The sequence below is a fragment of the Carica papaya genome, chromosome 2 (assembly GCF_054855325.1).
Source record: "Carica papaya isolate Zhongbai chromosome 2, ASM5485532v1, whole genome shotgun sequence".
Taxonomy (NCBI): domain Eukaryota; kingdom Viridiplantae; phylum Streptophyta; class Magnoliopsida; order Brassicales; family Caricaceae; genus Carica; species Carica papaya.
The window spans coordinates 22,226,441-22,243,970 of NC_142310.1; the positions used below are offsets into that span (position 1 = coordinate 22,226,441).

The 17,530-nt window shown below is 33.8% G+C and overlaps 2 protein-coding genes across 3 annotated transcripts; both read right to left on the reverse strand.

Moving 5' to 3' along the window:
• Positions 1-296: 296 nt before the first annotated feature.
• Positions 297-4,859, reverse strand: LOC110817360 (large ribosomal subunit protein eL24-like). The gene is made up of 6 exons (XM_088213662.1): positions 4,716-4,859; positions 2,900-2,973; positions 1,512-1,587; positions 1,243-1,344; positions 769-917; positions 297-614 (listed from the first exon to the last, which is right to left on the reverse strand). Exons 2-6 carry the CDS (start codon positions 2,908-2,910, stop codon positions 455-457), a joined length of 498 nt encoding a protein of 165 aa, XP_088069788.1. The 5' UTR covers positions 2,911-2,973; positions 4,716-4,859; the 3' UTR covers positions 297-454.
• Positions 4,860-5,456: 597 nt separating this feature from the next.
• LOC110817431 (ATP phosphoribosyltransferase 1, chloroplastic-like) lies at positions 5,457-10,111 on the reverse strand. 2 transcript variants are annotated; one of them, XM_088213661.1, is made up of 11 exons: positions 9,705-10,111; positions 9,201-9,260; positions 8,951-9,064; positions 7,713-7,778; positions 7,517-7,624; positions 7,310-7,393; positions 6,663-6,764; positions 6,381-6,494; positions 6,221-6,301; positions 5,973-6,125; positions 5,457-5,762 (listed from the first exon to the last, which is right to left on the reverse strand). In XM_088213661.1, the coding sequence occupies exons 1-11, from the start codon at positions 9,969-9,971 to the stop codon at positions 5,667-5,669; spliced, it is 1,245 nt and encodes a 414-aa protein (XP_088069787.1). In that variant the 5' UTR covers positions 9,972-10,111; the 3' UTR covers positions 5,457-5,666. The 2 variants fall into 2 exon arrangements, with proteins under 2 accessions (XP_088069787.1, XP_021901656.2); XM_022045964.2 differs by having other exon boundaries at positions 6,006-6,125; positions 9,705-10,110.
• Between the last annotated feature and the right edge of the window lie 7,419 nt (positions 10,112-17,530).

Here is a 17,530-nt window from a genome sequence, read left to right on the forward strand (position 1 = left end):
TATATTCATACATAATTGTTTATATTCGATTTTTCATTACTAAAAGTTCAAATATTTTATTGGAATGCATTAATTACTCCCAATAACAATTTTTCCTATCAAGAAGTTCAAAGAGAACTTATTCAGTTGGTTAAAATATCTCAAAGAGCTGAAAATATCTCCCTCCCTCTGCTGACAAAAAGCTTATTCAGTTGGTTCAATAGAAGAATGTTAGAACAACAATTGCCAGATCCATATTTCTCATCACACTATCCCCCCAAAAAAATAAAAAGCATATTTGCACAGGCAAGTTCAAATTACAAAAAGTCCATGATCCATAAAATAACCAGATATCCATTCAAACATGTAATCAATGTAAGCTAACAAAAATGCCAATTCCAAATTGGCCAAACACAAGTGTAGTCAACAAAACCTTCCAAATTAACCTATAACTACTACCAACTGTTAAAATACCTCAACGTTTCCCTCCACCACCACCACCAAGTTTGGGACCTTTTGGTGCAGCGCCCTTAGGAACATTCGCCTTGCCTCCTATCTTTTGTTGCTTCGCCATCACTTCAGCCTTCTTTGCCTTCTTTTCGTCCTTTGACTTCTTGATCCTTTCCTTAATTTCACTGCAATATAATTGTAAATCTACTGAGAACCATAACAAATATACAACACAATGGCAAGATTTATGCTTTGCAGGAAACTAAAGAAATGGCTAATTAAAAACTTAAACAAAATGTTCAAGAATAGCAACAAGAAAACTACTAAATGAATACACACCGGAGCGCAGCTTCCCTGGCAGCATCACGAACTTCCGGTTTTTCAGTTCTTCTCTTCTGGATAACTTCCAAGGTGGCACCCACAATGGACCTGGAGTATGGTTTCTTGGTGGTGCGTCTCCTCTTCTTCACAGCCTCTTGGGCAATGTCCTTTAACATAGTAAGGTAACCTATTCATGAGTTGTGGCTGATACTGGATACATTTATTTTATTCACTAAACTGAGACAGGAGCATTGTGCAGGTTGAAATTTTTAACATATCGGGAATAAGTCCACAAACATATTCAAGTAACTCATTAAAAAGATTTGACTAATCTAGTTTGCATATAGACAATCTGGCCCCTTAGAAAAGTTGAGGGGCTTATCATACATCATCTATCAGATTCTTCACTCAAAGAAACAAGATTAAATACAGAACCTATGGATCCACTAACTACCCCATCCAAAATTAAAACCAATCTCCAGTGAATCTTACCTTCTTGTGTTGCTTCCTGTACATGGCAGTCCAGGTAAGTTTTGATGGTTTAAGTCGGTTGTGGAAGTACCTCTTACATTTTGAGTTGGCAAACAGAAAAACCTAAAAAATACAGTGCAGATCTGTCATTATCATTGAAAACAACCGCATAACACCTAACTATTACCAATAAAGACATGATACCCATATGAAAAGAAAGCCATTTCCAATTAAAAGAAATGTTGGCCAGGGAAAATAGATAAATTCAAATTAAACTAGATGAAATTCACCTGAGAATCAGCACGTATAAATCTGATGCCTTTCCCGGGGTAAATCTTGGCTCCACTGAAACGGCAGAGTTCTGTCCTATAATACCAATAATTTGAAGTTTTAGAGTCAGAATCTCAACATGATCATTAAATACTTAGGTACAACATATTCACTGTTATATGAAAAAAATAAACTTTCTATACATGAAACCAATTATTTTCTCTACAATGAAAATAAACCAAACTAAGGTTAAATGTTTTTTATATGCATTGTCAGTCTTTCTCTGATGCTAATATAAGGAGCTTATCTGGATAACTTAAGCCTAAGTCCTGTCAGGTGTCCTGAGAAAACAAAGCATCTCAGGTTTTTGCTATTCATAACCGTAAGTGTTGAGTACCTACATTTTAGTTGCAAACAATAGAGACACATCAGACACAAGGAAATCGTTCCAATGCCACGAGCATTTTCATCATAACTAATCAAATGGAATTATCCACCGAAATATTGCCTTAAAAGAATTTAATCAAATTACAATTATTGAGGGCAATATCATGACTGGAATTCTGAAGCCTAAAGAATTTGGATGGTAAAGCCAAGCAGACCATCCTGTTATTTTATGTCTACTTCTGGAATCCAACAGTCCTTTTATTTATGTCTGTTTCCTGAGTCCAAAAGATGTGATGTTTGGGTATTAATTCTGAAGAAACCAACTGCACTCGGTCAAAGTAAACTTAAAGAGAATGTCCAGGGGATCATGGAGATCACTTATGGGAAAAACAGTGTCCCCTCGAAATACCATAGAAGACCAAATAATGATCTATTAATTTTTGCCTCTTAACTAAGCTAAAATTATACATATTGATACAAATAGCTACTCAAAGAGGCAATTCTTGAGGAAGACTGCAAAAGCTAAGTCACTCATATCCATAGTAACAATACCAGAAACCTTAACTGAACTATGGCAATCCATATTTCTACAAACAACAAAAGAAACCCACATCCGAATCAAACTTAAACCCAAAAAGCAGAAAGTGTAAATTGCTTTCAGTATTACATTCCCCTAGTTTCCCGGAGTCATTCTATTTCGCCTTTAGACTCCTCTGCTCACCATTAAACTGGTTATAAAATGTGATGAAGAACAATTAAAATAGAAATAAAAAGCTATCCTCAAATCTTGCTGCCTGACTAAATATTTGAAGGAAAAAAGCACAGATCGATATTTTGGAGGTGGAAACAGATAGATCGTGTTTCTCGTGTAAACTATGCATTCATGGAAGATAAACTATACTCTTTCAAATCCAGAAACTAAATAGACAAATAAAGGGTAATTTAAATCAAAGATCGTCAATTGAAAACGATTTCAATGAACACAATAACACAATAGAGAAAAAATAGAGGAAAAAGTTACTTGAGAACCATGGCTGCTACTCCGCTGCTGCTGTTCCCCCTTGGTCGCAGAAACCCTCCTCTGTTGCTGAAACTCTAGAGCATAAAAGAAAACACAGTATATATAAAACGAATTTTTGAAAGAAATTCCATTCACTTATTAAAGAATCATAGAAGTGCCAATGATTACAAGTGGTCGGATCAGAAGTTGAATTTATTCTTTCTGAAAGCCTAAGATGGCCCAATACCCTTTTAGATTTCCAGGCCCTATGTTTCTAATTCCAAATGGATCTGATTTTGGAGCTCTGACAATTATCCTGTCATCGTTCCTATTTCTTTAAATTTGTTAAATATCATCTTCACAAATAAATAATTAATCATTTTTCACACTATTTTAACTGATAAAATATGATGCTATTCAAAATCGGTAATAAAAAATATAATTCCCCTTTTTTCATAGAAACTACTTAAAGATTCCTCTGTATAATTAATTGCAAATGGGCCTCTATCTTCTCTGAAAATAATAATGGCTGTAATCCTAATATATATAAAAAATCCTATTTTAAATATAAAATGTTAGGAGTTAAATGTGATCAAAATAATAATAAAATCGCATGGGCACATAATGGTTTAGTATAGATTATTAGAATGTGAAATTACCCTCTATTTCTCTATTTAAATCTATAAGATACCGCTTATTTTAATTACATTCACAAAATATATGAGCAATAGAAAATCAAATACATCAAAAAAAAAAAGAAAACAAGAAAAACAAAATAAGAAATGAAATAAAAGTAAAATTATAAAATCTCATCTTGTCACGCCAATGATCAACCTAATAATTCTTTAGCATTTTCTTCTCCGCAAGAGAGCAATCAAAGTTCACAACCATTTCAACCTTTTGCAAAAAGTAAGAGCCTTCCTCTCTATCCCTTTTATGCTTTTCATTTTTGATCATGGGAATGCAACGAGCAAGAGATATTCCAATGCAAAACAACTGTTATAATACCGATGTGGAAGTAGTACAACATGAAGCCATAATATATAACAACGGAACTCAAACAGCAAAGGTGGCAACATATGCATGTAACAGTTGCAAGTAACCATAAGAGAACCTAAAAACCCAAGAGATCATTGTGGACATACTCGTTCATTTTACTCAATAAGAATATTTGATAACCTGAGTTCTTTTTTACTGCAACCATAACAACATTACTCAGTCAAGGCCAAAAAGAGGCGTGCTAAAAATTAAAAAGAAACCAGGCACAGTAAAACCCTTAGAAGATTATATTTGCAAACAGCAGGTCCAAAGAAAAAGTAGAAAGAAAGGTAGCCACATGAATGGCATTAGCAAACAGAACCAGACTCATGTCCCGCTAAAAGCTGATAATAGTATCCTGGAGGTCCGAACTCTTGAGTAGTAGTATCAGATTGAGGGAAGGCAGCAAGAAAATTAAAACGTGGCAACTCTTTATGCAAAACGCAAGTGAGACTGGCACGCATATGATTTGTAAAATATCATAAATAGTGAATGAAATATATCAGCAGCAAAAGAACATCGCTCCAACATAAAGAAAAAGAAGACAAACGATGGAACGTAAAATTACCATACTTCATTCCTAGCAGTAACAGTATATTTATATTGGTGACTATAACGTTTGTGACGGATACGCCTATTACGGTAAAAAAAAAAAGAAGCTAATTAACTGCATAACACATAAATTGAAAATTTTCAATCAACTTGAAATAGCATAATTCAGAACAACAAACACTGCACCCAAATCAATTTTCAAGAACAAACGTTGCTTCATCTTGAGAACCAGATCTGTAAACTATACCTAGAGGCTGAATGCTCTTTGTCGTTCTTCCTCCGCTTATTCACTCTCCCAACTCCAGATTCCTCTGATTCTTCCAATCGCCTCCAGAAGCCACACGCTTAAGTTTTGGGTGAAGGAAGAGAGGAGATGACGAAACCAAACCGCATTCGGGTATTTAACCCTAGCCCCACGCGACGCCGTTTTCAACACTAAGAGATCCCGAGCTCACGGCGTCGTTTGGCTAATTTTCTAAAGAGCGGGCTTTGGGTCTTGGGTTGGATTTTGATGAGTTAGGTTCATTTAATTTGGTTGGGGTAAAGTGAAAACTTTACAGACCCAAACTCAAATAGAGAAAGAACAATGTGGTTTCCCATTCCACCTTTGTCACTTTATTTTTCATCTCTCTTTTTTCACTTCATTTTTCTCTTTCACAATACTCCGAAAACACTTGTTTATAAATTTATAAATTTTTACGGAGATGTTAGTATAATAAAGCGTTTGTACTAATTTTTGTGTTTCAAAAGTAATTTCTTTAAAATATTTACCATTTATGGCATATGAAATATATATATATATATATACACGCATTTCTTTCTTTCTTTTTTTTTTTTTTTTTTCTCTCAGAAGAAAATATAACAAAAGGAATAAGTCTGCATTTGTCCCATTTTTGACATGTATATAGATATACACTTATTTGCTGCTAAAGGTTTCTTTTTAATCTTCAATTTTATTCTCACACTGTAATTTTTGAGACTATCAACATGACTAAACAACTGAATTATATCTCAAATCGAATAACTTGTAGAATCCATTGATAAGGAAACCTCTAATAGCACTACAAGTAATTTATTACAGATACAACAAAACAACAGATGATATTGCTGCCCGATGAAATAACAGGCTCCCTTAAAAAAGCAAAACCTTGAAGATTTCACACACTAACTTCACTTCCCAAATTAACTAAATTCGATATCAGAGCCCAAGTTTTGAAAGCAGTTCCCGCCATCTGGGAGTCTCTTCATCAAAAATGTAGGTTAATGGTGAAATCAGCACCCCGCTCCCTCCAATCTGCAACATAGCAATAACTTTAAATCCTGTTTGTGATATTATCAAAAATATGGAATCAAGTCCAAAAAATACAAGTAATTTTCATATACATTAGAAATATGGCTTTAAGAATTGAAATAATGTTCGTTCCATCCAAAAGAGGGACAGGAACTTCTCACGAGTTCAGAACCAATATGCTGGTACTCAAAACTACATAATCAATATACACACAGATAAGAACTGGTAGAATTTGTCATAGCTGACCGCTCTCAACTGCTGTACGGACTTGTATAGTGCGTTCTTTGGAACACAAATGACCATGGCATAGTAATCAGCTACTACCCGTCCATCACGCTTGGAGAAGACTGGACTTACAGTTGGCCCCTACAAATTGAAAGACCTCTGTCATTCAGCACTTTACCAAGAAAAGATAAGTACAACTTCCAAATTAGATGAAGATTGGATTCTTCAAATATCACCTGCAAACCAGATAGTGATGGCTGGCTCAGTACTCGCTCAGCTACCTCCTCTGCACTACTTCCTCTCATGTTTGCAGTCACCTACCATCAAATTGTATGAGAAAACAATTAAGACTAAATAAACAAATGACTAAAAAGGAAAAAACCCTGGTCTACACACCGTAAATTGACCAACTGCCCTCAAATGAGCCTCCAACCTCTCAAGAATTTCATGTGTTGTATCCAGCACACCTTTTCTCTGGACCAAAGATTTCCTGCTCGCTACGAGAACAGCCTATAAAAAACACCATTACTTGATGTAAAATGAGAGACATTAAAGAGAATTTTGAAAAAAGCTGTTTGATCTCCAACAAACAATAATTTCCAACAACTAATAAGACTCTCAAGATTACAAGTTGACATGATTCGCTTGTGCAAAACAGATGGAAACAGGATATCTTACCTGGCTTTCCAAGACTGTTCCCCCTTCAATTTCTTTCAGGTTGTTTTCTCTTAATGTTGTTCCACTACTCACAAGGTCTAAAATTGCATCGGCTATTCCCATCTAGAATAACAGAAACGAATACTTCGATAAGCATCATATGGAGAAATACTTTGATAAGCATCACTTGGAGAGACAAGCATCTTACAAAATGAATATTAATAGTTCACACAATCATCATCCAGAATGATAACATCAACCAAGAAACAAACAACTTTTAATAAGTACAGAATCTAAAATCTAGTTGGAAAAAAAGTATTTTAATAGCAAAATAATGAGGATTATGAAGTTTCTACAAAGAGTTAGAGCCAAGAATCAAACCGAGTGAAGGAGCTAAAGAGGTTTCTACTAAGAGTTATTTCAAAGCCTTCAATTTCTTTATCTTATTTCTTTTTCTTTTTCACTATTTACACCCAAATAATTTCAGATTAGTATAATTCAAGTTATAATGTAAGTCATAATGATTATTTAGAAAGTGAGAATTCTTACAGCAGGAGCTGCTTCTAAGGCTTTCTTTTCCACTATTTTCACCCAAATCATTTCAGATTAGTATCACTCAGGTTACAATGGAAGTCATTATGATTATTTAGAAGGGAAGAATTTCTTACAGCAGGAGCTGCCTCTAAGGCTCCATCTGCAGTTGAAAAGACTACATGCTTCAGTCCATTTTCTTTCATAAATTTAGGACCAAGCTGCATAGAAAATTGAAGTAGGTTTAAATGTGAATAGAGTCATTCTAGCCATTAGCTCAAAAAAGAAATCTTACTAGAAGAAAAAATTAATTTAGTATGGAAAGAGAAGCTAGCATATCATACATAAGTGAAGCCAGTAGCAACACGCAGAGGCTTCTCTGCAGTCCATTGAGACATTAGTGCTAGTTCCTTCAATGAATTTATATTCTCAAAAATTCCGTACTTCGGAATCTGACATTATAAAAGATGGCCATGATGACTGTTAACTATGAGAGAAAATCTTCAAATGAGTTATATGCACGAAGCAAAAATCACTTACAGCAAGAGATAGACGACAATCCCCATAATCAAGAGCATCATGAACAATAATAAGCTCTTCATTCCCCTAACAAGAAAATCAAATGTTCCAAGAGTTTTAGCAAGAATATACTTTCATCACATTCCAAGTTAATGATTTTCACATTGCCAAGACACTAGAAGAATCTGGAAGATGCTTATGTTCCCTTTTGTTAAAACAATTGAACTTCATATTATGCATCTAACTCCGGAGGACTATAAGCTGCAGCATCTGAGCCTTGATTTTTTAACTTCTAAACTCTTAATCAAAGAGTCCCAGAAGGACCGGATGGTGGAACTTTGCAGATTGCTTGTTAAAAATACTTTTAGCCACTTGTTCTTTACCACGTTTATCAAAATACTATACAATGCTAAGGAACATAATCATTTGTTACAACGACTCATTCTAAAGATGAAAGTGAAAATAAATAAATAATGATGTGGTTTCTCCACTTTTTTATATAGAATGTGGTTTCTCTGATTGTCAAGAAGGATGATATATGTTTAGAATAATTTTTTTCATACAGAGTAGAACATATATAATCATTCTTCCATAAAGAAGGAATCGAAGCTACTTAAATGAACTCGAAGCAAATGTATGCCCTAATCCTTTTCTCCTTCTTCTTCTTGGGAAAAATAACTGGATGCCTCTTTATTTCATGAGAACTATATGCAAGAAAAATGCATGTACTCTGAGCAAAGAACTTGAATGTAAAGAAGGTGGAGGTTTCAGGGCCTTCAAGGTAACTTGAGTGATTTTAGCATTCCATCAAAAAACATTATGCAAAGAGAAGCATTATGGATTAATGAAGAATACACCCTATGCCTAGGAGAAAACATAGAGATGTTTGCACAATTATACACAGGTAGTATGCAGAATACATGTAATTTGATGTCTTTTTCCTATTCTTGGAAACAGAGTAACTCCCAAGTTATCACAGGCAAATGAAGTGACCCACCTTAATGCAAACCCAAAGAACAAAATTCCTTGGTACTAACTATAAGATCAGTCCAAGAATAACTAGAGCAAAATAGGATGGTTAATTTTTCAAAAAAGGCTTATGCAATCAACTAAATTGCCAAAAGCAATATTTTTGAGCTTTGAGACAGGATTTATTGGACATATATCAGTAACATCAAGATTACTCTAACTGATCCAAGTAATTACAGAAAATCTGAAAATAAAATCCAAGTCCAACAATATACTAGATGCTGTAATACCTGACCATATTCACTAACAGTGTCAAAACCCACAATACCAATATCCAGATCTCCCGATAAAAGTTTCCGTACAATGTCTTTTGGCCGCTGAAACCAGACCTCCAGATTGGCTAGCTGAAGGAGAAATAAAAGTGTCAAAGAAAATTTTATATTTATTCCAACAGCCTAATCTGAAGCATTTATTTAAGATATAGAACGACGGACCAAAAAAATAAGTGACAGAGGATTTGTGATGAAAATGAGAGAGAACCTGAGGGATTTTTGCCACATATTGTCGAGGATTAACCTGCCTCACAGATAATTGGCAATCCTTCTCAAAAGAACAAATTAAAGTATGGCGTCAGAGCTGAGAATAGCAAGTAGTAAGTAGTTCATACGAGGCTCAAGTTTCCGCGCCATTACCAAGATAAGTGCTGGAATAAAGAAACAAAATAGAGAAGATATATTTGAAATCATTTCTCAGCTACCTAGTTCGTAGTTCAATTGACGAATTTGCCTTGAGATATATTATACCAATTGAAAAAAAAATCAGGAAATAACGCGAAACACTTAAAAAGAAACGCAGCAGTTCAACAAAAAAGGAACAAGAAGTTATCATGAATTCAAACAAAGACAGAATTGCACAAATAATGTCTCTATTTTCCGAGTCAAATAAATTTTCCGAAAGGAAAAGAAAATCCAAATATAAGATCGCGATTTTCCTTAGACTTCCATTCATTTCCGCGGCAACCAAACAGAAATAAGAGCAAAATACCTTAAGAAGATCAAGAGTATCAGCAGCCATTCGGCCCTTGCTAGGCAAACCGAAGCGAATCTCATTTCTCTCAGCAATTCGATTAACGACACCCCCATTGACGATAGCAGTTTGAGATTGCGATAAACAACAAGAAATGAATGCCCTACTGGTGCTATTAGGCCGGGCTACAGATATGCGAAATGAGGAAGAAGAGAAGAGGGAGGGGGAAGGAGAGGAAGGGAATGAGGAAGGGCATTGTGGGGAATTGGTCTGGAGAAGAGACATGGAGAGCCGAGGATTTTTGAGTAGTATGAGAAAGAAACCCTAAACAGCGGGATCTGTCAGAAAGACGAGGCAGCAGAGACACTCGCATTCCCTTCTATTTCACGCACATAAATCACTGCATGCTCCTCCCATCTCTTCGATTTTTTTTTAATTATTATTTTTGAGCATCTTAACGGTTCAGTTCGTTAATTTGAACCCATCCCGTATCCCGTATTTGGAACGGGTTGGTGAATTTTCACGTGATTTTCATGGGTACACATAGGGATGACAAAGAAATTTAAAAGGAGTTCTATAACACTTGAACTTAACCTATAGTTATGGCACGAAAATTTGGGATGGATTCATTAATTTTCATGTGGCTTTAAGTTGAGCAAACAAATTTTTCAAAACATTTAGATCAAACCAATCCGTTATGTGAAGATTAATTAATTAAGTTAATGATAAATTCAATAATCCAACAATATAATTAATTACAAAAAAATTATACTTCAATTTAAAATTATATAAGTAACCAAAGTTTAAACTTATTCTTTTTAAACAAAAACTAATATGTTCTAATATTATGTATTATTTATTTGTCTCGAACCAACTTGAATTCAAACTATTTAAAAAAATTAGAAAAGAGCATAATAGGTTAATTTCAATCTAATGAGCCATAGATTTCTTTATCGTAATGAGGTGCAAAAAGGTTGCTTTGTCATATTGTATTTTAAATTATTTTTAAAATGTATGCTCATAATCTGGACACAGTTAGTCATGTGTATTTTTCAATTTTGATTAAAGAATTGTACTGAATTAAATTTTTAAATGTGGATCAGACCAAGTCAAATTTTTTAGTCCAACTCGATCTAGGAATGTGCAAATAGAAGAAACTGGCTCGTCCTGATCACATTATGTTGGGATTGGCTAATATATATAATATATCATTATATAAACCTATAATCCTAAATGTAGATATTCTAATTGCCACCTTTGGTCCTTTTAGCTTCTACCTCTTCATTACTTTGTGCCTGGACCACCAATTCCTCCTCATTTGGTCCCTCTTTCTCGCTCTCGTTCGTCCTGACATCGTCTTCTTCGTTCCCAACATACAGATTCACAAGTGTGTAAATTTTTGGCATGAACCCAAACTCACAGCCCATCTACCCTTGCTCAATGTTGTTGCTAGTTAGTTGCTTCTCCTTCTTTCATATTGATTAAGCAATCATCATCATCAATGTTGGTGAACTGGGAGTGGGTAATTTAGGAGTGAAAGTCTTAATATTGATGAGGTTAGAATATGGGGGAAATAACAGAGAAGATGATGGGTACCCCTCAATTTTTTAACATGAAGAGATAAAGAAGCCACTGCAATTACTAGATATACTAGGCCCACTAAAGGTATAAAAATAAAGGCCAAGTTTGTCATAGAATGGACCTCAATTTAATATTTGTACTTATTATTGTTATATTCTTAATTGTAAAGATGTCTTATCTTATAATTTGAATTTGTATATTATATATAAGTATATTTCAGTGAATATATATCTAATAGGTATAAGAAAGGTAGAACTAAATAAATGGACTTATTTATCTTTCTATATAAAATATTTGTATAATAATCCATTTTTTTTAATTGATTGTTATGATTATTATTATTTTATTGCTCCTTTCCATTTTTGCAATAATATTCCATTCATTTGGAAAATGCACTCAGATGTTTGGGGTAGTATAAACGATCAGAGAGTGGTAACTCATATCACGAGAGGAAACTTTGTGCAGAGTTCCATTAATATTAATGGGTGGCTACACGATTTTTTATGAATGCAAACATACCAAGTAATTCAATCTTATGGTTTTCTATTATCTGCATATGGTCTTTTTTTCCTAAGTGCTCATTTTGTATGAGTTTTTAGTTTAATGTTTCTATTCAACGGGCGTGGTTATTGGTAAGAACCTATTGGATCCATTGTTTATGCTTATAACAAATTAAAAGTTGCTCCTGCTACTTAGCTTAGAGCCTTGAACATTATACAAGGATGTGCTATAAGAGTAACCCTAATCCATCTAATGGTAGGTATAATGAGTATAAAGACCTTAAAAATTCTCTTTTCATCTTATGAATCTTAAGGTGTATGAAGTTTCATATTTAATTTTTTAATTAGGATTCCATGTGCCTTATGCTACTCAGGTTAAGGCATAACCTAGTGATGCTTTGGGCTACTGGACTCTCACCATTTAAGGTGCAACACTCCACCGCTTCGCTTAACAACATAACACTTTTATTGCTCTCCCACAACCCCATTTTTACGGTTTAGATTGCTCCTGTTTCGTTCGCGGCTACTATGAAAATCACTTTTGCTTTCTTTTTCTTTGGCTATTAAGATGTTTCAGTTTACCACGTTGTCTCTTGCCTGCCGATGGATTCAGTAGCTATTCAAAATGTTGACCTATTCGAAAATCTCTAGATCCATGCTTATTTTTAACTCCCTAAAATATTTTGTCGCTTACTACGCCTTCTTTGTCTCTGGGTGCCTAGGTATCCATTGTAAGCCTTTCTTTGTTTGAACTTCACCTTTCACTTGAAGGCTATGTCATCCTAAAGTACTATTAAATGGGAAGATCTTATCTTATCAATGTCTATGAATGAGAAGCCATAGATCGAATTGCTGAATCAGAAAAATTTGGCCCTATTATATAGTTTCATATCGACTAAGTTTACGAGTTGAAGATAAGCAAACTCGAACTATTGATATCTGCTGCAAGGTAAACCACTGCCTATAAGGCCTCGATGCATCGAATGGATGTTAAGTGGTTGATATTGTCCCCCTCCCCCCAGGATTAGAACTTCTTATTTCCAAAGGCGAATCCATCAAACTCGATCAACCATTAACGGATAATCCTAATGTGGGTAGATTTGGTCAAAGGCGATACAAAAATAGTACTTCAAGATCCATCACGTGTCCAAGACCTTTTTTTTTTTATTTTTGGCATCCGTTGTTGCTTCTTATCTGGGAAAAGAAGTTCACAACCCATGGGCCTTCTACCTCCACACGATATTGGTTTGTTAGACTTTCGCACATTATAAAAAATTCCCCACGGTTGCCTCCCGTAAGAGTTTGAATCATGTTTCAGCCCCATTGTGATGATCATCATCTCGAAGTAGCCTGATCATCGCCTTGGTAAATGGATTTCTAATTAATGGTTTAACTAATTTCTTATTAATCTATTTTTTCTATTTTAGTACTAAATATTTATTTTCATTACAAAATAATCCCCAAACTTTTAATTTTTTACAAAATATGATTTAACACAATGACGTTAATCTTTTAGTGGAAAAAGTTTAATTTTTCATTTATTGTTTGGTTTTCATATAACAGTTAAAGCAACTCAAAATTCTAAACTTTAAAAAGAAATTCTTTTTTTTTTAGTCTTTCCTTCAGAAAACCAAAAAATATTTTTGTTGACATTTAAATCAAGAAATCAAGTTGTGAAAGTATTAATAAAGAAAACTGAGAATATAGATAGTAATAAGATAAAAAAATCCTAAAGATATTATTATATGAAATTTGCATCCTATTTTTACAAATCCGTCATTATTTATTCTAATCTTCATTTCTTTGTTTTCTCCCAAAAATACATAACTCAAATCTCATCTTTTTATTCAATCAACACATCAAAACATCACAGAATTATGCTGTTATAGTTCTCCACTTAGAACATGCAGTTGAATTCTATGGGAGATTATTGGTTACTTCCCAATTGTAAATCCTTCATGAATAAAACAATGTTGTTCTCCAAAAAGAAGGAATTGTATACTAAGAAGCTTCATTGAGGGAGTATTGGCAGCTTAGGGTTCACTAGGTAAGACTTCACAGGCGACCTCATGAAAAACGACAAGTATTACAGGCGATAGTGATTGCCCAGTGGGAATATCGCACTTGACGAGCTATTTCACTTTTTTCAAATACAACATTCTTATTTGAAAAGATCCCTAACCTATGGCTTAGTGTGATTCCTATTAATCTCTCACACTCTCACTATTTCTATTTCTATTTCTTTTTGCTTATTTTTTTAAGTCCTTATTACCTTGTCGACCACTATTACACTTGCAAGTTGCCATTTGTAGCTTGTAGGTGCACTTATTTCATATTGTGCATGAATTAGCTTATAACACTTACTGCATAAGCGATGTCTGATCTTATGTGAGACAAGTAAATCAATCTTCCAACTAATCTTCAATATATTTCTTTATTTACTAAATTATCTTTCTCTACTATTCTTAGTTTATTATTAGAATCAATATGAATGTTAACTGGTTTGCGTACTAGCTTGTCAATGTCTTTTAACAGGTCATGAATGTATTTATTTTAAGAAATAAAAATCCCAAACTTAGAGCGAACTACTTTAATTTCTAAAAAAATACTTCAACTTGCATAGTTCTTTGATTTTAAATTCTTTTGTTACGCATTATTTTAGTGTTCCTTGCTCATTCTCATGATTTTCTATTACGATAATGTCATTAATATATATTAGGAGAGCTGTAACTTCCTTTGTCTTTGAGTGTTTGATGAAAAGATTATAGTCTCCTTGAGTCTGCTTTAATCCAAAATTTATTATCACCTTTACAAACTTGTCAAATAATGCTCTTGATGATTACTTAATCCATATAAAGTCTTCTTTATTTTACATACCTTATTAGCTCTTGGTCATCTCTTAAAACCTAGGGAATATCAGTTGATTTTGGAGAGAATAATAATTTTATTTCGCATATTTGAAGTTGTTACATTTAAGGTATTTATAGAATTCCTAACCTATTGATAAGAAAATTCTTATTCTACTAAAATTCTAATTACATGATATTATTATTCTAGTAGAACTCTAATTATATCATTTTAACTAATTAAATAATAAAATAGGGTAGTTAACACCCCCCATTAAGTTGTCACAGATATATCACACATGTCCAACTTACATATAAAGGTTTGAAAAGCCATCCTTCTAATCAGTACCAAAGAATGCCAATAAGTGTTCCAAACTGAAACCGGATTTGTTATGCAGTAGCTCGACTCGGCTCGACCCAAAATGATTCAGCCTTATTCAAAACAGCTCGAGCTCGGCTCTAAAATAGCTTAGGCTCGATTTTAAAATAATTCGGGCTCATATCACACAAGCTCTCACACGTTGCTGGATGCGCTGCCACTGGACCACCACATGCCGCCACTGGGAATCTCACCATGCTACGCCATTGGGAATACCACCACGCTACACCACTAGGAATACCACCACTTGTAACCACTGGAGTCTCACACGCCTCCATAAGCCAGCACATGCACAGTCACTGGAAATTCATGTGTCATGGCTGAAAATTACCGAAAACCACACATAACACACTGGTGGGTTTAGATTAGGCACGGATTCAGTGAGATCGTTCCAAAAATGCGTTGATTCTGCCTTTGTGTGAAGTAGGTCATCGCAGTTGAGTATGCTTGTTTGGCAAGCTCCGTAGCGTGATTTGTCTCCAACTCTTTTGGTTTCACAAAAACGAATGCAGTCCCTTCTTTTTCAGCCCTTTGGTTTTAAAAAATCATTGGACAAATCTATCTTCCTCAGTACAATAGATTCAATAACACAACAGTCCGTCAAAAAGCGGCCACGTGAGTCACCTTATTCGGTTTTGGTCGCGCTGAAGCTTGTCTCACCTTATAGGCCACACACGGTTTGCTTTCTCAAACTGTATGCGTAGGTCGTCTTCCTTATCACGTGCACATATCTGCTTCTTTATCTTCAGGCTACATCGCCGAATAGTGTACTAGTTTCATCTGGTTGCAGATCTGTCAACAGCCACTGTTGTTGCTACTGTTTATTCTCTCTCTGATCTACTATGTGATGAGGCTTTTGACGTTGTTTAGAATGGTGATAAGGATAGATTTGGATAAATAGACACTAACATAGGATATTATGTTATCTTAGGGTTTGAAAGAAATCTTAAAATTAAAACCCTAAAATAATCTTATTTTGGCCCTAATACAATGTTGACTTTTGAAAGAAAATAATAATTTTATTTCTCACACTTTAGGTTGTTATACTTAGAATATTTATAAAATTCGTAACCTACTAATAAGAAAATTCTTATTCTACTAAAATTCTAATTACATGATATTATTGTTTTAGTAAAACTCTAATTACATCCTCTTAACTAATAAAAAATAAGTTGAATTTTTTTCTAACATGTGAGCTTAATGTGGGCTTTGGTATACGTATCAAGTTATCAATTTAATAGATTCATTTAAAAGTGATCAAATACGGTTAAAAAATAACGCATCAGATTTAAGTATGAGCTAATAATATGTATATACTATTTTTGTAATATTTTCTTTTTATGATGAGTGAAATAAAAATTATAAAAGTTTCTCAGTATAAAAGGCAGTTATGGTCTCCGAATCACAAGATTACCATTTTATTTTTTTGAAATTTTTTCACCAAAAAAAAATTAGCTTTTGAGACATCGTGTTGATTCAGAAATATCTACTGCAGAACACAACCGAATCTTCCGCGATAGATTCAGGTACACTTTTGTTTACATTTTTTAATGATTTAGTATGAGATTGTATGTTTCGATTTACAGATCTATTAATTTAAAAAGTATTTTTATTCCAACAATTTGTATCATAGCATTTCTCGTATTGAATTTTTGAGATTCAAGTTATTTTTTATGATTTTTGGATTTTGGATTCAGGATTTAAGAAAAGAAATATATATATGCGTGTGTATATATATATGAGGATTAGAAATATGTATACATGTATTTTAAAAAATAAAAATTATATATGGATTTATGAGAAATATATATTTATTTTTAAAGCAAATATATATATGAATTTCAAAATAAAAAAATTAAAGCAAAAAAAATATTTATATATATATATATGAGTTTAGGATGAATATATATGTATATATATATGCAGCAGAGAAAACAAAAACAAAAGGAAGGAAAGAAGTAGCCGACCGCTGCTGTATGAACCCAACAGTGACACGACCATTCGACATTCAAAATGACTACCAAATCTCATGCGTAATGGTTAGTTTTTCTAATCGTTACTGTAGCACTCAAATGCTCATTTGAACGCGAGGAAGAAGAAGGAAAAAAGAAAGAAGAAAAAAGTTTTTTTTTTTTTAGGTTATGGACTTATGTGTTTTATGTCCAAATGAGCTTGGTTTTTAGGGTTAAGTTTTTTTAAAAAAAAATTATGCGGGTTTATTCCACAGAAAGGAAAGAAAATAAGGAAATGGAGAAAAGAGAAAGACCAATTCGGGTGGGCCAAAACCCATACGGGTTTAGGCTGGGCCAACCCGATCCAAGACCCGACCGGATGTTAACCCGACTTGGTCAATAGTTGACCGGTCAATAATCAATGGTTGACCGATCAACGGTCAACATTGACTTTGACCGGTCAACAACCATCATTTTGACTAAAAAAGTTTTTGTTTTAAATGTATTCTTAGCTATTTTGTGGTCAATTTTCTTCCTAATTTGTTTAAATTTGATTTTAGTTTTGAATTTTAATATTAGTATGTAC

Coding starts and splice junctions, on each gene's coding strand:
- LOC110817360 (XM_088213662.1), bottom strand. Junction 918..1,242: donor ACAGGAAGCAACACAAGAAG/GTAAGATTCACT, acceptor ACTATGTTAAAG/GACATTGCCCAAGAGGCTGT. Junction 615..768: donor GCCAGGGAAGCTGCGCTCCG/GTGTGTATTCAT, acceptor ATTATATTGCAG/TGAAATTAAGGAAAGGATCA.
- LOC110817431 (XM_088213661.1), bottom strand. CDS start 9,971: ATGTCTCTTCTCCAGACCAATTCCCCACAATGCCCTTCCTCATTCCCT. Junction 6,302..6,380: donor GGGCAGTTGGTCAATTTACG/GTGTGTAGACCA, acceptor ATTTGATGGTAG/GTGACTGCAAACATGAGAGG. Junction 6,126..6,220: donor CATCACTATCTGGTTTGCAG/GTGATATTTGAA, acceptor TTCAATTTGTAG/GGGCCAACTGTAAGTCCAGT.